At 40.4% G+C, this 20,986-nt stretch overlaps 2 protein-coding genes across 18 annotated transcripts in view; both read right to left on the bottom strand.

The window, feature by feature from the left end:
- Positions 1-1,477: 1,477 nt before the first annotated feature.
- aurkaip1 (aurora kinase A interacting protein 1) lies at positions 1,478-3,516 on the bottom strand. The gene is made up of 4 exons (XM_044038726.1): positions 3,436-3,516; positions 2,964-3,072; positions 2,412-2,875; positions 1,478-1,786 (listed from the first exon to the last, which is right to left on the bottom strand). Exons 2-4 carry the CDS (start codon positions 3,013-3,015, stop codon positions 1,670-1,672), a joined length of 633 nt encoding a protein of 210 aa, XP_043894661.1. The 5' UTR covers positions 3,016-3,072; positions 3,436-3,516; the 3' UTR covers positions 1,478-1,669.
- A 2,145-nt stretch (positions 3,517-5,661) lies between these two features.
- Positions 5,662-20,986, bottom strand: part of rap1gapa (RAP1 GTPase activating protein a) — a 44,922-nt gene continuing 29,597 nt past the window's right edge. For 7 of the 17 annotated variants that reach the window (XM_044037957.1, XM_044037940.1, XM_044037942.1 and 4 more), the window contains 21 exons: positions 19,885-19,932; positions 19,440-19,478; positions 18,562-18,753; positions 17,351-17,454; positions 16,974-17,052; positions 16,840-16,893; positions 16,654-16,737; positions 15,543-15,643; positions 14,794-14,923; positions 14,030-14,185; positions 13,867-13,938; positions 13,683-13,769; positions 13,451-13,591; positions 12,006-12,137; positions 9,958-10,035; positions 8,565-8,674; positions 8,284-8,403; positions 8,017-8,134; positions 7,787-7,898; positions 7,073-7,152; positions 5,662-6,618 (listed from right to left, as the gene is read on the bottom strand). In XM_044037957.1, the coding sequence (XP_043893892.1) occupies positions 6,526-6,618; positions 7,073-7,152; positions 7,787-7,898; positions 8,017-8,134; positions 8,284-8,403; positions 8,565-8,674; positions 9,958-10,035; positions 12,006-12,137; positions 13,451-13,591; positions 13,683-13,769; positions 13,867-13,938; positions 14,030-14,185; positions 14,794-14,923; positions 15,543-15,643; positions 16,654-16,737; positions 16,840-16,893; positions 16,974-17,052; positions 17,351-17,454; positions 18,562-18,753; positions 19,440-19,478; positions 19,885-19,932 (2,130 nt within the window). In that variant the 3' untranslated portion in view covers positions 5,662-6,525. Of the gene's footprint in view, positions 6,619-6,841; positions 6,890-7,072; positions 7,153-7,786; positions 7,899-8,016; positions 8,193-8,283; positions 8,404-8,564; positions 8,675-9,957; positions 10,036-12,005; positions 12,138-13,450; positions 13,592-13,682; positions 13,770-13,866; positions 13,939-14,029; positions 14,186-14,793; positions 14,924-15,542; positions 15,644-16,653; positions 16,738-16,839; positions 16,894-16,973; positions 17,053-17,350; positions 17,455-18,561; positions 18,754-19,439; positions 19,479-19,884; positions 19,933-20,986 lie in introns of those variants that run through there. The other 10 variants (XM_044037941.1, XM_044037950.1, XM_044037946.1 and 7 more) reach the window with 7 other exon arrangements.

Here is a 20,986-nt window from a genome sequence, read left to right as displayed (position 1 = left end):
AAGGATTTAACAAAAAAATTGAATATTAAAACTGCCTTAAATCATAAAATGTCAGTATGATCAGCAACAAATGTTACATGTGTACCAACCTTTCCACATTTGGACTTTCAGAACCCAAAGTAGTTGAACATTTATCAAGTTTATCTTTCTGAAAACATGAGCATTTTTTTCTGCTGATGCGTCTTCGAATCGTATAAGCATGTTTATGAAATATGTTCAGTGTTGTAATGTAACTAAGTACAAATACTTTACTGTACTTAAGTACAAAGTTCACATATCTGTACTTTGTTATTTATATTTCTGGCAACTTTTACTCAACTACATTTCCTCTATCTTTGTTACTCGTTAGTACCAAATAAAATCAGAAGAAAAGTTGGTAATGGTCTGTATTTACATAGAGCTTTTCTAGTCTTGATGAGCTGCTTTACACTAGTTTTGCCATTCACCCATCTTTCATATCCATTCACATGCTGCAACATGGGGTTAAGTGTCTTGCTCTAGGACACAGACTAGCAGAGCCAGGAATTTAATCAACAACCTCCTAGTTGAAAGACAATTCGCCCCACCACTGAACTACCATGGCTCAATCCTTACTTTAAAAAGAAAATTACTTCTAAAACTTTTTATATCATAAAATTACTTTTGATACTTACATATAGTAAATGTCATATACTTAAAAGACTTTTACTTGAGTAATATTTTTAAAAAAGTGACTTCAACTTCTACCAAAGTCATTTTCTGGTAAATATCTTTATAAGACTGAATAAGTTAAACCATTTGCCATCGTGTTGTCATTTATTAAACCTAATATTAGTCACACTCATGGCTAAGCACAAAAAATGTGCTTCTTAAAAACAAGCCATAGAAAATATTATGCTTTATTCTAATTTCATTGAGAGGATTTTTTTTCACCTACATATGTCAATGAGGGGGAGGGAGAAGGTAATTGTGACAGCGCCATCTAGTGGAAATTGGATGTTGTCTCCATACGCTGAATATGGCCAAATACGACGCCATCTGGTGGGGAGTAGAAAAGGCAGATATAATAAATATATATTACAATAAAATCCATGCATTATACTTTAATTGAAGGAACACTTGTTTGTACATGGTGTATTTTAGTCTTACCGTGGGAGCTGAGCTGGAAATAAAAAGATCAAATAAAAATACTCAATCTTTCTTGTTTTAAACCTTTCATAAACAAGCTGGAAAGACTAAAATGAGTAATGAACTGAAGAAAACAAAATGACATCACATGACGCATGTGTTCTCTAATAAGATTTAAAAAAATAAAGCTGTTTTTTTTTCTTAAGACTGGTTTTCATTAAAAAAAGAGGTAGTTCTACTTCAAAGTCTATTAAAAGATAAAACTGTGAAAGCATGGCTCCCCACCCCGCAAGACTTTGCACAATACTGCCACCCACAGTAACAAAAAAGAACTGCCGTCATGTCGACAGAAACACAGCACACACCATAATTTGGTCTCAACAGGAAAGGCTCTTTATTACTTAGTTACATTGTTAAAAAATAGTTGTACACAGATTCACCATCTTCATATAGAATCGTGCAGCAGTTAAGCAAAACACAGAAAGCCGTCTGCCTGTTTTGATGATGTACATACACACCCAGTGTGAGGTACGCAACGCAATCTGGAACCGCTGAGTGTTTGTCAATGCCTTTTGTTTACATTCTGTTTAATGAAGATCTTCGCTGTGGTCCATCCCTCTGGAGCTGTCTTCAGTCCAGCGCGAGTCCAAATCCTCTTCAAATCCTCCTCAAATCGTTTCTGTCCAGAACAAAAACAGTCATGTTCTGCCAGTTAAGTAGCATTGAGTAGTATTGTCGGTATAGACTTGCAGTAATATTACACAGTGAAATATCTTATTGATACATTTACAAGAGTTATTTGCTGCTTTAAAAGTACTTCAAATTAAATAGCATTTAAAGGTCCAGTGTGTAACATTTAGCAGGGTTTACTGGCAGACATTATACTATCCACTAATATGTTTGTATAACAATACAATAATTTATTGGTTTTTGTAGCCTGTACTTTAAACAAGGGTCTTACTTGCACTGCCACGTTTCTACAAAAGCCCAAATGCATTTCATGTTATGAAGCACAAGCTTACTAAACAGAAGAATGACCTCTTTTCTGGTATGTGAAGGCCACTGTAGTACCATGATGCGACTAGGGGAATGTTGAGTGAGCAGAGTCCTCTGTTTGTTACAATGTACAGTTGCACCATTAGATGTCACAAGTCATTACAGACTGGACCTTTAATGTTTCTCATCTTATCTCATACATGATGATATCTGCTGACAGTAACAGAAAGAAGAAACATTTCAAAATCACCTGACCAGGACGTTATTGGGAAATAAAATAAATAATCATTTTATAGGTAAACACTCACCTGCTTCTTCCTCCCCCTGCCTGCCAGCACTCTTCTTTTCAAGAATTTAATCCGTTTTTGTAGCTTCCTATAATTATGCCGGTTCATCTTTCGTCGCCTGATCTTGAGAACATTCTTGCATTGTAAGGGTGTAACTGAGCCCGTTTCATCCTCCAAAACAGGGACAGAGATGGGTGGCAGCATCTTCTCTTCCAGCAGCCCGACATCCTCCTGTGGTTGAGCGGCCTCCAGCAGGGGAGGGAGGGAGTAACGCAGGGAGAGCCAACTCTCCAGAGGACTAACTGACAGTTTGCGTGGCACCAGAGCGTCCTCCAGCTCTGGCTCAAGCTGCACCCATCGAGGAGGAGCTGTGTTGTCCGCTGCTGTCACGTACGTCCTGAGTTTATGTTTTAGGGAGAAGCAAGAAGCAGGAAAGCTTGGAGGTGCACAGCCATTCAAAATGGATCCATGGGTTTGCAGTGCAACTGGACATATGAATAAAAAAGAATTGATGATCACAAAGGGTTTACAGTTCAAGTTGACACACAAAGACACATATTTGTTTATACTTACAGGTCACTCTACGTAATAGACCGAGATGAGGGACAACTTTTGAAGAAAACATTGTAAATGATCATCCCAATAATAAAGTCATTAGGAATGGGTTGACTTGTCACGTGACCTGTGGGAGTAAAAATAGTATAGCGTGTTTATTGTACATCTCATACAAAGCTTGGAGCCACTACATTATTTGATTTTCATTTTAAACACGACTGACTGATCAGTTGCATCACATTAGTGTCAACATGTCCAACCTTGGAGACACTTTTAAAGGCGCTTGGTCATATACTTGACGTTATTGGCGCTCCGTAACACAGCATTAAGATGGGTTGTCGCTAATGCTAACTAGCGATGCAGGTCCGCTATGGACGTATAAATGTCTCTTTATTATCACTGACATATCAATCTAAGAACGTTTTTGATATGAACTATCTTACAATACAAATACAACACAGTTTATTAAATGTCAGCAGTGTTATCTTACCAGATAATACAGTGACCGGGTTTTCTTCTTCAATGTGACTTCAACAAGCCACTTCCGGCCAGTCCGACACGTTTTACTGCGCTTCCTGTTTCTTAGGAAGAAGAAAGGTTCCTCGCGGTCAGCGTGTTTGGAGTCATGAAAAGTCATGGAAAGTGGGCTATCACATTTATTTATTTAGTTAGTTATTTATTTTCCACAACTACATACTACTGTGTGGATATGCTTAGCAACATACAGCAGGTATATAAGCTGAGGGCTTATATGATTCCACTGGGGGGCACTATGGCGTGCGAACGAAACAGACCATGAGTTTGATTGAACTGAAATGTGTGTGTGGTCTTAGTTTGCCTGTTAGCTCAGAAATGAAATATAGGATAAACAATGCAAAAGATTCAGCATGAGAGAGCATGAATACATGGCCCATTTTCACTTTTCTTCACTTTTTATGTGTTGGTTGTATTTAATTGACATCGGCAATGATTTGAATATTTTAACTTCAGACACAATATTTAAGTGAGACTTATTAACTTGTTTCAAAAACAAACTATTTAATTCGAAAGAAATTAATACAAATTAAAAAGTGTAATGCCTCATGTAATGTACTTAATTTCTACTGCAAGTCTATTCATTTCTACAACCCACAGTGCTTTACACAATAAAAGCTATTACTGATACACAGCATTAAAAGCTGTAAGAAAGACAGTAAGAACAAGTTCATGAAACATAAATCAAAGCATGAAAATGCCAAATAGAAACACCCAAGAATAAAAAGTGAAGTAGTTTGGATTTAAAAAGGCCCAGGTCAGTAATGCGAATCTCAGGGGGGAGCTTACTCCAGAGTCTGGGGGCAGTGCCTAACCCTAACCCTAACCTAAACTTTATTCTAACTCTAACCCTAAAACCAGGTCTTAACCCCCAAACGCCCCCAAAAAGCCCTTTAAATATGGTTTTTGGTCCTCACAAACCACAAATACAAGAACACACACATACATATGTACATATATATATATATATATATATATACATATACAGTATATATGTATATATATATTTGTTATCTGCAAAAGGACTTATTTCTAAACCTGCACTGAAATGCAATATATCTGAAAGGTCTGCTTCAGATATGATTCAATTATTTTTTCCTCTTGACTCATTAAAACTGAATATGTTCTTTCTTCCATGTGGCACAGTTGTGCAACCAGGGAGGCCTCTACTTTTAGATTGCTCTAGTTTTAGATACTTGTGGGGAGCCACATCAAATCATTTATTCATGGGGCTTTCTCTCTCTCAGCTTTCATTAAGATGGTGGGAAATGGAACATCTTCCGTGTGTAGCGATTTCAATGCAGGGATTTTCACTGTGTGGGATTCAAAACATTGTCTTTGTTTGCAAAAAAAATCGATAGAATACTGTTGAAAACGAGCAATCTAGAAAAAGGGGAATGAGTTTTCATTGAGCGACGTGACGCAGAGAAAGAAGCGACGAGTACAATAGCCGGGTAAGTTGTTTGAGCATTTATTTACAATAAAAACAAAACACAACACAACATTAATTTCACTGCAAATCAGGCTGGCTCTTTACTGTTCACTTATACTTACACCATCAGTTTGAGATGATAAGGCAACTTAAATGATCAGCAGGATGTGCTGTGAGATCTTCCCTTTTACAGAACAGTCGGAAAAAAAAGCTTTTAAAATAATTTCATCCTATAAAACTCTGAAAATAATTAAATTAAGTGTATGAGGAAATAAAAACAACAATAAATTGTTACCTTGGCAGTTATTTCATTTTGTTGATCAACCCCATCTGAAATTGATGACCTATACATTATGCACAATGTACTCCAACTAAATATTTATTTACAAAAAGCAGTAGTTGTATTTGGAGTTATCTCTTCATATTTCTTGAATAAATATAAAGTGTTTTGTGGCCATTGCGCTGCAAATGCCGTCGCAGAGAGACAGATCTGACCCCTGAAATACCCAGAGCTTCACATGACATTATATTTGACTCCAAAGCAGCACACGGTACATGGCAGGTTGCTGATTGTAGTCACCACAGAGGTACAGCATAACAAACATACTCCATAAATGCCACTTCAGCAGGACTTAAATCAAGAAGTAAAATTAGAGGAAAACAGAGCAGCAACTGAGAACTGGTGTCCACAACAGCAAACACAGTGGAGAAAGCAATAAAATCACCATCAGACATACACATCCATATATTAGCAGACTATACTGACAGCGTCGTTGCATTGCACCACAATTTCTCTAGAGACTCTAGTGTGCTTAAAAAAAAAACAAAAAAAGGGTTCAGTACATATATACGTTTTCATTTCAAATGAATACTTTATGATTGGCTGCAGAACACGTGTGTCAAAGAAGTGAGGTAAAAACAATGTTTAAGCTTTAAGGCATTTTCATCTTTATAGTTTTTATAATACATTTCTACCTTTGCTGTGACGTGTGGTGATATGTTTGAAATCTAATCTCATGGCGTTTTGGGTCGTCGAGTTGAAAAAAAGCACAACTGTTAAGCTGCAGCTATAGAGTCCTACCACATTTAAGCATCGAGACAGAACGATTACATATCACACTGGATATTTAATGGGAAAAATACTCTTATTTGATGCTGAATATTTGGTATTATGTAATCACTGAGGAACTTAATTGAGTTAAAAACCTTTGTTCACTGGTTAAAAGCATCCAAACAGTGATCTTGTTACGTTCATCCCAACAGAGACATCAATGGCACCATCTTAACCCTGTATAGCCCACACACGCTGCCATTAACAAGAGAAACTAAACCAGGGTCAACATCTTTTACAACTAAAACAATTGTAAATAAAATGTGAGGTTTTGACACAAAGATCAGGTTTAAAACACAAACAAACAAACAAACAAACATACGACGAGGCATCAGGTGTGTGAACAGGCAAAGAAAAGAGTGGAAGGAAACAACACTGTGCAAAAGCTGGCCCCTCTTTGTGCGTCATTCTCTCCAGTGTCATTCAGGTTTCTGTATTTTCTCCCCGGTTCGCTCGTTGAGAAGCAGGCTATGGCCAGGCTCCACCTGCAATTTCTCCTCCATTTAATCTTCCTCATCATCTTCCTTCTCATCACTGGCCATGGCGAGCACCTGCACTTGTCTCATCTCCCAGAAGGACTGTGGCTTATGGGAATGCTTTGGAGACATGACAGAAACACACATTAGACTAAAAGCTTCAAATGCACATTATGATGATATCAAGTTCTTAACAGCTGCCCATAAAATACCACCAATTTATGGATTAAGCGTGCAAGCAGCATTGGGTTTGTTATGAGTTCATAGTGTACAGTCCATTCCGCCACTGTTTAATTCCATGGAGCGTGAGACTATGAAAGAGTATTGACTAATTGACTCTAACCTGAAGATGGAGATCCAGGACACAACCAGGTGTGTGGAGCTAACAGTTCTGCACACAGAGATGCACAAACATCGATAAAAACAAACAGAGCAGAAAACGCACGCAAGAAGCAAAACAGCAGTACAGGGCAAGTAAAGCAGACATCGTACTCGTAATTTTGATTTCAGGAACCCAAGGAAAAAAAAAACATGCACAGATTCAAAGAGATCTGGAGGTAGACGATGTTCTTACCGACGAGGACTGATGATCATAAGGTCGTTCCAGTTTGATTCGAATGTCGGTCCCCTTTCCTCGCTCTGGTTTACCAGGCCCTGTGTAATATAAAAAAATATCTGATGTGTTAGACAAGTAAATATAAGTATTATAGTAAACATAGCATTATGTAAAGAGTACTTTATGTAAAAATGTGATGTGTGGAAGTATGTGGCTTCAGAAGGAACCCGGAAGACTATGTTTTATGGTGAAAACAAACCGATCCAGTTTCACCACTATAGTGGGCGTTATCTCAAAGAGGACTAAGTTATTGATTATGTTTACCATATTAATGCTCCTCAAAGTTATGTTTGCGCTATAATTAAAGTCTTTAAAGGGACAGTTCAGAGTGTTAATATTTATTTTACCTGTAATAATTTGCAGAAAATTAGACAGATGTTTATTAATATTTTTAGGAAACTCTGAAAATGTTTCCAGGAAGAACCTGTGGAACCGAGGATCGGGTTCAGAGATGAAGGAGTGGACTGAATTTAAAAAAAGGTAAAATATTATAGTGACGTCAGTGTTACTGAGCTGAAGACCTGACCGTTTACTGACCATGTTTGTGATAAACACTGGACTCATGTTCATATCAAACACTGTCATGTTCCACCATGTCCAGCTGTTTCTGAATGCATGCTTCACTTTCTTTAACCACAGACTGCATCTCCATCAGAGATCTTCCCGTCTCACCTGGGGAGCTCCCACAACTAGCAGTGCTGGCGCTGCTGATGCTGTCCTCCATCCAGTTGCTGTAGGTGAAGGAGTCTCGCTTGTGTGGCGTCCCTGCAGAAGACAAACTCTCCTATAGGGAGTACAGAGGAGACACACACACGTGTCTGTTAGACTTTAAAACAAACAGATGACCCTAACCCTAACCCAAGTGTTGACCCACAATGACACACACAGAGTGTATCCCTCACCATGCCCGTGTCGTAGTCTTCTGTCGCCTCCGTCTCATTTTCCTCCACCACGCTGGCGAAGCTGCTGGCGTTGGAGGATGAGCGGGAGAGGTCTTGACCCTCAGGGATGGACGGGGCCCTGCCACCGAGATAAGAACTAAACCCTTAACCAGTCTCCACCACGGCCAAACCTTTATCTTATTTACAAGACACAGTCATTCAACATGCAGCTGCAGCTGTGGGGATAAACCAGCAGCACGCGGTTGTAACCTGTGATGTCATACACACCTGTTCTTAGCAGCGGTGAGAACTTCCGGAGAACTCTGATTGGACGAATTGTCAGATTTGGGGTCTTGAGACACGTGACCACTGTCTGGCGTCTTCTGGGTGTTTGGTGAGTTCTCTCTACTGCCACAGCAGACAGAAATAAAAGACATTATGTCATTCAATCTTTATACATCTTTACAAAAAGTAAATTGGTTCAAGAAAAGACAGAAAAAGTATAAAACTCTAGTCCCAAATGTTTGATTACACAGGATATGATGGAGAAATAAGGAGTCTTCTCTCACCTCCTCTCCTGGACCTCTTGAATGTTTTCAATACCGATGGCACTGCTTCGCCTGGCGCTAAAAGGACCAGATCTTTTCCTTGTCGGGCTTTTACCCGGGATTATCAAAGACTGTCAGGGAGAGGAGAGAGGCAGTCAGTGCCAGGGATTAAACACACTCCTAATCGCTTAAATATCTCTTAGTAGTATAAAAATCAATCTTATGGCCTTGAATAAATACATTTATGCATTACTGAGTGACATTCGTGGTTATTGTGGTGTCACCGTTCAAATTTTTATTCTCCCCCTCGAGTTGTTACTATGATGGAAAGAAACGTTAAAATATGCATTTAGCAGCTTAATGTCAAGCTCTGGTGTCACACAGTCAGGATGTAGATGAAAGGTGGATTTAAAGGCCCCCGAGGGCCGACCACTAAATATACTTTCTCAGCGACCGCTTTGTTCATTCGACCTCCCTTTTTTAAAAAGCTCTCAATATAAGAACTTTAAAAAAAGGTCATGGCTTCAAAGAGAAGAAAGGGGATTTTCTTCTCCACAATTTGGTCATTAACATTTTAATGTTCCTAATTTTTTTTTTAGACAAATTAGAGAATTAAGCACGACATTAAAATACAACACAAGCAAAAAAAGACATACTACGGTAACATAGGAAAGTGACAATACAGAAAAGTCCCACCGTACAGAAAAGTATGGACATTATACTTCACATATGACTATGTGCAACACTCACATCACAGAGCCGCTTAACAGTTTACTGTTTGTCATTTTTGAAGAGTCCAGTACGTGAAACTCCAGAGGCTGGAGTTAAAAAATCAAGGTGGAAAGTATGTGTTTGGTTATCTTGTCTGTACAATAAAATCTACACTGTGTTGAACATTAGTACGCTGAACTCTTAGTGCTCACAAACTCCTTATATGGACATCCTGGGGATGTGTGTTTATAGGTCAAAAATTGTGTTTTCTTATGTGTTGTTGAGTCAAAGTTAGGATTTCAGCAGTGATATAAAGTAGCAATTATTGTGCAGAAGTCACAAAACAGACCGTTTTTCCTTCTCTTTTTGTTCCAAGTGAACTTTGAACTGTGACGTGTTTCCAAATTTCACAAACTCAATCCAGTTTTAAACATTTTGAGCACTTTTTGCTCAGGTGTGTTTATATACGGTAGTAAAAAAAAAGACGCTTCAACAGATTGCCTAGGTTGAGCTGAAAAAAAGTATATAAGACGCTCTATATTATTGCACATTCTTATAGCCTCTGTGTACACTGTACGCTTTAACGTAGAAAAAAGCAGCCGAAATGCTCTGTGTTCTACGGGTTAAGCCACGATGCAGTGAAACCATGCAAACAAAAAGGAGCAAAAAGGACAAGCGAGAGAAGTTAGAATTAGACGTGAACCTCTTCTACTGTTCCTATCCCTATGGCACTGCCTCGACGTCCATATTTACTGGGACTTTTGCCTGGAACAAGCAATGACTGAGCCACAGAGAGGGAGGAGAGAGAGAGAGAGAGAGATACACCGGGCGGGGGTGAGATGAGAGACGACAAGAGGGAGAGGGTAAAACATGAGTACAAATATATATATGTGATTCCATGCAGTGAATCATGTTGATCAAACAAAATACAAGGCATATGTTAACTGGAGAATTTTTTTTGGCTTTCAGGTTCTCACACAGGCAGCTGAATGGGAGAGAGAGAGAGAAATGAGGAGCATGTTATATCATGTGAGCCTGTGAGAGTAAAGATGAAGAAGAGATAAATTAAAAAAAAACAACAACAAAAGACCACAGAGGCTGACATACGTGTTATACGTTGGCTGGGTTACGAGCAAAAGCAAGCTTCAGTCACATTCATTTACAACTCATGTTGCTTCATGAATAAATGATCTGTCATTTCAGAAGGAAATCTGAAATACAGCAATAATGCAACAGGGTTAAGTCAAGGTTTAGTTATCCAGGCAAGATCTTTGAAAAACAGACCAAGGACAAACAGACCAAAGAACAGTTTTTACCCCACAGCCACCAGTGTATTAAATGCTGCCAAAGCACAATTCACACATACAGTACAATTGTCAAACCTGCCTGAAAGGATTGTGCAAATGTCTTTCTTTTTATGTGTTTTAAATTTAACAATAAATGTTATATTTTAGGATATATCTTTTATTTTTTATTTTTGCACTAATAAGAAATGCATTTAATTGCATTGTGCATGTAACAATGACAACAAAGATACTATACTACAAATATTTGACCAGTATAGAGGTTCATGTTTTTCAGTATAAGCTAAACACAATATCCTGAACATTAGAATTCAATGACACTTTTACAGTGTATCTTAGACAAATAAGTGTAAAATATGAGGAGGTGAATGTGAAGCATATTGACACGCTGATTAAAGAGCATGATTATTTCACAACAAAAGGCCACTCTAAAATGTGTGCACTTTATCATAAAGAGACACCTTTATTAGGCACTGAATTAAAGCTTCATAACGAGCCGGTCAGTATCTCCTCTGCACAGAGTTAATCAGGTTATTGATTGTGGCCTCTGAGGAATAATGGTCCACTCCTTCTGGACCGGGGGCTATGCAAAGTTGCTGGACATGGCAGGAATTAAAACCAGCTGTCGTGTTTCATGGATCCAAAGTGTCAGCTTGGTTTGGCTAAAGCTTCCCTGAGATGGTTTCTGAACATTAAAGCACAACGTCTGATCGTCTCAGGTGAAGACTTCTGATGTGGACAGTTTGACACCCCCTCACAACTCGCGGCATCTCTGTAACTGTAACTGTGTTGCATGAAAGAGCTGCACATTTTAGAGTGGCCTCTTATTGTGCAATAATCATACTCTTTAATCTGCATCTTGATATGTGTCACCTGCCAGTTGGATGAATGATTGTAATAAAAGGTGTGAGCTCTATAATACAAATGTGTTTGTATAAAGGCAATATGACATGTTTTACTTTAATTCAACAACATTTTTGTTGAGTATATGTAAAAGTTTGTACAAAAAAAAAGGAATAAATGCTGCCATTCAATGTTCCAACGTATTCACTCAGTGACAGGATTATTCATTCGTTCACAGTAACGATTCAAACCACTGTGCGAGCACACACACACCAACATTTATCAAAATCCAAGAGTTTAAGTAGAAAACACAACAAGTGAAAACCATAAAGCGACTTTAACTCAGAGTAGAATTTCACCTCATGCCCCACAATTAGGAACATGTGAGTGCGTGACTCCGTCTTGTAGTAGCAGAAAATTGCAATGTCAGAGCCAGAGACCCAACCAGAACCACTCCACCAAATGTGCAATGCTTCTCTGTGAGAAGTTAGTGCAGCAGGCAAGTGAGGGAAGAGAGTGGAAGAACTCTGGTAGAACTGCCAGGGGAGTTAGAGGAAGCGAGACTCGCCTCACTCCAGACCAGGAGGAGTGGGACTGTACTTACTATCCCTGGGAATTTGGGGCTCTCTGCAGGGTTGTGGGATAAGCTGGCACTCAGGCTAGTGGAGACTGTGTGTGGCTTCTTGAAAGTAAAACCCGTGGCGTCCATAGACTGGCTCCTGCTGCGGATCACTCGCTACAGAGAGAGACGAGGAGGAGGAGACACATTCAGATGGCGCTGACCGTTGTGACCCCTCAACATTGCCGTACGGAGGTACACACCAGGAAGGGCCTCGGGGGCTCTCCCCGAACACTGACCACTACAGGCAGAGAGCGCAGGACTAATGCTAATCCTGACAGACAACGAAGCGACAGAGAACATGGCTAAGCTTAAGAGCCCGCAGGGAAGGTTCAGATGAGTCATCATGTTTAGATAGTCAGAGAAGAGAAGGGGGGAAGTGGAAGGGCCGAGTGGCCTACAGAGGTCTGAGCACAGTGAGTTTGAACACAGCCAGGAGAAGTGAAAGCCCACTTCAGGGGGAAGAGTTGAAAAATAACGACTACATTTTCTTTGTTATGATGACAATAAAAAAGGGATAACAGGATTGAATTAATAAGTGACTGAACACTGGAGCATGCAGAGGGCATGGGAAAGCGAATGGAAGAAAAGCTGAAAAAGCCACAAGTGATGTACGCAAACAAGGACAGAGCGGCAGAGAGTCTCCTCTTTGAGGAAGATTTATAAATCTCTTACAGGCTGCATTTTACATATAGAATCATTCTGAAAGTTACATCCACAGAACAAAACATGTGCCAACGGGATTAGATGCTCGTGCTACACTCAAGTTCTATAATAACATGTTATTAAGAGGACAATATTTTGCTTTCCTGTTGAGCGTTACATGAGAAAACACATCCATTCATTCTTTGCCACGTATCCAAGGTCGTTTGCATGTAAACAGGTCATAAAATCTCTCTCTCCAGCAACATGCTGAGTCTGAACCTGTGGATTTTATGACTGGACTCTTACATACTTGTCATGAATTGACCGTGATAATCTTCATGTCTGAACATAGAGCATTTTGGGCGAAGAGAGGAGCAACTGATTAACTACCTGGTTGTGAGTTTGATAATGTGAGATCTTTTGTGGTTTTGTTGGAGGCACGTAGAATGAAATATCGACAAAAACCCACACACACTGGAGAGACTGTACAAATAATCCGTCTTAGAAACACTTCACTGTGGCCCTGGAGATTCTGGATGTCTGGAAAACCAACTGTCAACACGACCCAACAGTGGATATGCAGCAAAAAAATCTATGGATGCGTCACTAAGTTAACCAGTTGCCATAATTCTATGTTTGAAATTTGAAATTAAATTTTAATCTGTGTAGAAAACTGTGTTTGTTTTTTGTTTTGTTTGTTTTAGCTTTTCCACTGAAGCAGGACTTTGCCAGAAGTAAATGTGTCAGTGTGAACCCCCAGTCTCTGCTGCAGCCGCTCCAGTTACCTTGAAGGACTCAAAAAATCCCCCTCCTCCTCCACTCCCATTTTCAAGTTTGTCGTCCTCTCCTCCAACTCCCATCATGGCCTGGCTGTTCACATGAAGCTCCTCATACAGCGTCTCTAACAAAGCTGACCGTGTCCGCTCCTGACACGCAAACAAAGACGTGAACAAGGACATGAAATCAAGAAAAGCCAAGGATATCTAGTATGGATGTGGCCAGAGATGCACAACTCACCTCTAATTTGGCAAATTTCTCAGCTTTGTAGCAGGCATACTCAGCATTGATGAGCTTCGTAAAAAGGAAATCATGGAATTCGGGGCCCTGGGAAGAGAAGGTCGGAGACACATGACGGAGTATAAACCCGGAGAAAAAACACTGGCAAGACGATGCAGTAGTTCAGGTCAACATGTTTGCTTACCTTTTTGAAGAAGGCAGGGTTTGGGAGGGCTGGGCCAAAGAAAGGTACGTCATCCCGTGCAGTCACCGACACCTAAGAACAGAGAGCGAGACACAACTTTAAATATGATCTGCACAAGGCAGCAAAGTACAGAATGTGTGGAGGAGCGAGGGAAATAACCCACCTTGTAGAGAACATCGTCAGAACATGGGTTGACCACTTGGACCACGACGTAGGCATGGAGAAAGTTGGAGGCGATCATGTCTGGTACAAACGGAGTGTTTTCTTCTTGGAATATGATGGCCACGATATCATTCCCTATGTGCCTCTTCCTCTGTAACTGCAACACGACAGCAACACAACAACTTCAAACATATTATTTACAGACAAATGACATGTAACTGAGGAAATCATAAGAAAACACTTTGAAATAGTGTCCTACATTTGTATTGTATTTGAAGACGCAGCTGCAGTGCTGTTGTCGTGCAATGCCGACTGATGAATTGTCTTGATGTGAGTTTGTGAAACGCCTCCAGGGAGCGCTGTTTCCTCTAAAGATTGCTCAAAGGAGCCAGTGTTCAACACCTTCGGCTGTTCATCTGTGCATCCCGTGCAAATGGTGTGCAGGCTTGCGCTATTAATCAGTCTTATCAGTTTTATGTATATGTGCAGCAGAGGAGGAGGAGGAGGAGGAGGAGGAGTATGCGGCTATCTGAGCAAAGCAGCTTTAAGTGACTACGAGGGAGGTCTGCTCTTCAGATAAACCGAAAATAAGGCATACATGTAATGGGATTTACATTTTTTACCGAGTCCTTTCTTTGCAAATGTGTGCTGCAGCTGTTTGGCGCAACATGCAAAATACTGGGACTATAATACCCAGAGGGAACCTGTCTGGCAGCTTGCAGTGAATCATTAAAGGTGTGTTCGCCTAGTGTTGTATTACAGTACCTGTTGGGTGTCCCCCTCTGTGTAAGGCAGCTTTGTGGACACATGGAACATGACCTCTTTGTTGCGGTAGTTGCAGTAGATAGACTCTGTGCCGGTCTGTCCATGAGTCACGTCTAACCCCCCGCGGAAACTAGAAGAACACAGACAGGGGGATGAAAGGACAGCACTGCATCACCACTGCAGGGACAAAACCAGCATTCAGAGAGCTGACTGTCAACTGTAGTTTGCTGCCTGAAACCAACCCAGGAGTAAGAATACATTGAACAGCCACAAGGGGGTAAAAAATGTTTGAAAGGGAGTCTATGGGGAAAACAAGCTGACTTCTCACTTGATTCACATGGAGTGAATGTTCACAATAACTCGTTTTAGGTGTTTTCAATACAATATAACATGGATTTTTTTCATTTAGGTCCCATTTAAAGGAAAAAAACAATAAAAACACAGCACATACGAGTGGAAACCAGTGTAATTAACGGCTGGTATCGTGCAATAGGTGCAGGTGATGTCAGTGAATTTCTGGTTACAAAAACATCTCAAGGCTTCAAAATGGGTTTGTTTTGTTTCTACTAGTCAATAAACCAAGTTGTTGTATTGCTTGACAAAGCCTGTTTTCAGATGAGCATACAAATAAGAATTTCTGTTCACGAAGACCAAACAGAGGCAGAATAACAACATCAACAACTACATAAGTCACACACTGCAGCACAAAAACACTGTTCATATTCAAGACTAATAAGCAAACTTCTTACCCTTTAAAGTTGTGCAGCTCAATTTTTTCTCCTAAAAACGCCAGGAATTCTACAAAGGCAGGACTCTCTTCACTGTTGCCAAACAGCTCTTCCTCTGAAGTCTGTAATCAATCAAAAACCCTCATAAAACCCAAGGCTTTAAGGACCAAATTATATTTCACAGTTTAAATCCCTAAGCTTTGCACAGTAGTCTCCATTTTTAATGACACGCATTAAAAATGTAAAACTTTTAAGCAGCAGACTGAAAAAAAAAGAAAAGAAAAGGTTTTTCTTTTGAGAATTTTATATCAGGTGTGTTTTTTTTACTGCAACACATCAGTCGGGTCAATACCAGGAAGCCGGTAAGTAAAGTGCGTATCTTCTGTGTTTTGCTGCTCTTGTTCAAACACACTAAATATTGCATTTGAGACCACAAATGAGGCTTCGATCAATTAAAGCAGCAGATAACAGGATGTTAAGCGACGGCTCGCGCAGTAACGATCATCTGTGATGGAGGGTTGAGTAGTTCTTATCGTCATGTGGAGAAGTAACGTGGACACAAAGCCGGCCTCAAAATCAACACACTGAAACATCACCTGAGAAGAAGCTTGTGTGTCCTGCAGAATATTTCTATTTCATTTCCTCATGCACGATGCTAACCGAACCCATCGCCAGGTTTTCCCTTCATGTGGCACTCCTTCAGAACAGTAAATGCCCTGAATGGTGACCAGAGGGTCCTTAGGGGCCTTCCTGAAATGACCCTTGGCTCATTCACAGTGTATTTATCAACACACTTAAACTGCTGCAGGCTTTAAGAGACTGACAGTGCAGATCAATATATATTCAGGTCTCTATTTAAAGGCAAAGTGCTCTCAGCAAAGCATTTAATAGCTCCTCTGTCTTCTGTCTGCCACACAGCAAACAAGAAGGCTGTGATTGCCTCAGAAACTGAGAGAAATGGGAGTGTTAAGACTCAAGGTGATGAGGTTTTCTTGAAAAAAAAAACACAACAGTAATTACAATTTATCGTACGTGCTTTACAGTGAATGTGAATGATTATTCTTTTACAGAACAATCCCAGGAAAAAAGGGCATCTTTACTGTTGGATCACATCGAGATTTAAAAAGCTTACCTGTCCAAACTTTTGATAGACGACCCCGAATTTGAAATTGTTGCTGATAACATGTTCATCGAAGGTGACTATAAGTCTCGAAGCCTGTAAATAAATATAGACATGATAAGAAATTGTGGAGGAGATCTTCACAGTTTTTTCACACTGTTTCTAAATGCAACTGCAAAGAAACAAACCAGTTCTTACTTTTGGATACAGGACAGGAAAAAAGCGGTCCACGTTGACCTCTTCACAGACAAGCTTGGATTTAAAAAATAAAAGGTCAGAAGGTCAAAACAGACACACTTTGCATCATGAAAAAAAAGGCGGCCTCTTCTCACCTTGGCCATTTGCACCACATTAGGAAATTCTGTCAAACAGGAAATGGGGATCACATCATGGTAGGTTTTCAGTTTGGTCCTAAAGTGAAGTCATAAAACAGTGAATTCAGTGCAGAGCCGGATACCCAGAATGTGTCAGAAAGGACTATCATTTGACTCCCCCCACCCACTCCACCCACTCCACTCTCGCTGGACTAAATGGTCCATCTGTTACCCTGCTGTGAAAGTGACAGTGCTGTTGGCACACTCAAACTTTACGACTCTTACGATAACAAACGTGCAGGGAGAGCTTGTTCACTCAGTCAATGGCAGATGTTCCCGCCCCCCCCACCCCACCCACCCACAGGAGACATTGTGGTATGCATAATCCACGTTACCGGAGCATTAGCCGGAGATGTTCCTGGCCACCGATCACATCATACTTAAGGGAGAACACCATGTGTCCGAGGGCACCGTCCACTGAATAGTAATTAAAGTGTTCCTGAGGGCAGAGAGCACAGATACGGTCATTATTATACTGTCATACGCAGGCACACTCGTGTGTGTGTGTGTGTGTGAGGGAGAGAGGAGAGAGAACAGGTGGCAAAGTCTAATGTATCTTCATTAAAACATTGTATGTGGTGAGACAGTGAGAGTGGTGCCAGTTAGTGGTTTTGTCCACTGGGATTTGCTTATTGCATTTTCATTATTTCATGATTACTGTAAATATTCTATGAGAGGAGTGAGGCTCGTTTGAGGAGGAGGGAGTCGTTGTAATGATGTTGATAATAACTGCAGTCATGTGGAAAGTAAGTAATAGAGGACGCCTTTTAAAATAGATCTGACTTAATTAAGTAAAAAAAACAAAACATGATTGTTTGATCAAAGTGTCATTGTATTGTACTGCAACCTTAACCCTGAGAACACAGAGCATTTAGGCTGTTTTCTTCCATACAGAGGTGATGAGAATGTGCAGTATAAAGTGCCTTATATGCACAACCTATGGGCAATCTGATGAAAAAGATTTCTTTTCAGCAACTATATGAACACACCTGAGCAAAAACTAGAAAAAAAAGTTTTTAAATCGGATTAAATTTGTGAAATTTGGAAATATGTCACAGTTCAAAGTTTGCTCGGCTCATTTTTAGGAACAGAAATAAAAGAAAATGGTTTTACTTTTGAGATCTATAGAAAAAAACATAAATAGAAATAAAGCATGTGGAATAACCAGTAGCATGTTTACATTTTAAGTAATAAAACAAGGCTGGCTTCACTTATAACAATATTACAATCAGTACATTCATTTGTATTTTGGCCTGTTGTGTATCCCACTGACAACCACCCAATAATGCAGCTCATAGCACTGATGTCTGGGTTGCCAGTACAGATAGTTCAACTGAGTGAGCTGTGGCTAAGGGACAAAAACATTACCAAATCTTAAACGCCTTACTACTCTTCTCACATGTCTTAACTAAAGGAGAAGAGAAAACAAGGGTCTGCAGTGAAAAGGCTTTACATTTTTAAATGGAAAAGGAAAAGAAGAGGGATTTAAAGACTGGTGTGTGCAAGTAAGAAACTGAGCATCAGCACAACATTGTTCGTCACTCACCTTGCCCAGGAAGTGTTTCCGGTAGAGTGTGGCTGTTGTGTTACATTCCAGCTTGGTGCGGCTGTTTGGGGACAGAGGCTGCACCTGCTCTGAGTCCAGAGCATCACTCAGCTCATGGTTGGTCCCCTCAATCCAATATCCACCAAACTGAGGCAGGAGGATGAGAGGAAAGGGGCTTCTTCTGCCCAACACCTGTCACAAAAATGCAAAACAGCAAGTGGATGATGCACAGAATTATGTTAACTAGTGTCCTACCTACGCCCGCTCCCTCGCATCTCTTCTCCAAACAATGTCAACAATGCAGACACGGGTGCCCTTTGTAAGTCACCTGCCACGTGAGTGAACCGTTCCACAAACATGTCATTAATCTGGGTGTCATTTTGGTGGGTCCTCAGGTTCTGTCACCCCGAAAAAGCCCTTTTAAGTGTTAAGACCTGGTTTTAGGGTCAGGGTAAGGGTACGGTACAGTACGGTTTGGAGCCCTTGGTCAGGCTGGTGTTCAACTGCGAACAGTGCCTTTACTCGGAAGACGGGGTGTGTGCTGTGCTCGATGGCCGTGTCAGCAAGCTAGCATTATGTAGGTACGTTGGTTATTTTGGTACTATTCTAATGGAAAGGAAAAAGAACCATTCTACTCGATGGAAACGCGCGATTTGTGGTGGTTAAGGTTAGGCTGAAGGGAGTGTCCTCACTACGAATGCCGCGTGTGTGTCTGCCAAGTTTGAAGCCTGTGTTTGAAGTGTCCCATTAGGCAGTTATGCAATTAACAGACAGACAGACGGCTGTAGAAGTAATATAAGGACAGGAGGGGGAGGGGACTGGATTGATATCTGAAAGATACACACATTCCCATGAAGTGTTACTGCAGCACATCATACCTCGTGAACACTTGGGTATGGAATGTAGTCCTCCTCAGTCTGAATAAATAAAGAGAAGGGGAAAAAAACAAGAACAAGTGTTTGTTTGTTCCGACATCAAATGCAGAAAATAACCACGCAGTCCAACTCTGTAATCCCGGAGGACACTGTTTCAGTAACTGCACAACTGTTATGCAATGGAAGTCAGTTCAGCCTCTTAGAAATGTGTTAGTGATGCATGTTTAATGAAAGTCATGATCCTCCATAACATATACAGAGTTTTAGATCATGACCCACAAACATCATATTGTCTTCCATCTGCTATTACTCACTCACTTTCTATTCAATAAATAAAAAAAATTTCATTGCATTATGAGTAAAACTGTCTGTCTGCTGAAGCAAGATATGTTGCAGCAGTCAGGAAACAATGACCACGCCGTGTGAATAATGTGTCGCACAGTCATACCTTGAGTGGGGGAGGGAAGGCGCATCTCTGTTCATCCATTCTGTTGCCCTGAAAGAGAGGAGAGGATAAGACAACCGGACACAAACGTGTCATGCTCTGCCAGTGATTGCAGCTGGCCTTGCATTTAAAAAGTCAATACAAATAACTGTACATACAAACAGATCAGACTGAGGGACAAAAGTGTTCGATCATGTTACGTAATAGCACTTTTTCCCCAGTAGATGTGCAGCAGGCAAAGTCAGAGAGGAACAGATGGGTAAAGAGAGAGATGCATTACACTAGGAAACAGGAACACTGAGAGACAACTACAGGATACGAGAGAGCGGGCGTTTGATGGGAAAGTCTGTCGTCGCACATCAGGGGAAGTGTGACAATTAAAAAAAAACACGGGTTATTACAAAGATGCAGAGCTGAGTGAAAAAAAAAAACCTCCATCAGACCTGGAGTCTGTGTGTTTCTGTATGAAAGAGAGTAAGAGGGAGTGATGCAGAGGTGCAGTGATACGATGAGATGCCACTGCATCGATTAAGGGCAAGGAAGCACTTATATCATCCTACCCTTATTACGTATGGGCCAGTTTATCATGGTATTAAAAAGTCAAAGAATCAAAACCAAGCCTAAGGTGTGAGCTGTTTTAATGACCTTTCCAAAAACAGAGTGCAGTAATCACTTTTGTAGCACTAATGGCACTTTTCCAATATACAGATCCAGAACGACTTGGAATGGCTCAGCACGGCACGGCATGACTCTACTCAGTTTGGTATTGTTTTCCATTACTGTAGTGCCTCCTCAAGGTGGGTCATCATAGCACGGCTGCATGAAACTTGCCATCATTTTATACGTGACACACACACAAACGAGTGACTTGTAAAGCAGTTATTTTCGGTATACTGAATCATTAGAATCAGTTCATTAAAAAGATTTCTTCACAGAATCGTTCAGTACTTCCTGCAGGAACGGGATTTTCGGGAATGCGGTCGCTAAATACACCAGACTTCTCTGTTAAATACTGAGATTTTTGACATTTACTTTCAAGATATATATAGTTTTTAAGTCTTTTTAACTGATCTACAGTTTGGTTTGATTCTTGTGTCGGATGCTG

The sequence above is a fragment of the Solea senegalensis genome, linkage group LG11 (assembly GCF_019176455.1).
Source record: "Solea senegalensis isolate Sse05_10M linkage group LG11, IFAPA_SoseM_1, whole genome shotgun sequence".
In the NCBI taxonomy this organism is placed as follows: Eukaryota; Metazoa; Chordata; class Actinopteri; order Pleuronectiformes; family Soleidae; genus Solea; species Solea senegalensis.
The sequence above is the reverse complement of the archived record's forward strand: the minus strand, read 5'-3'. Positions and strand labels throughout refer to the sequence as shown.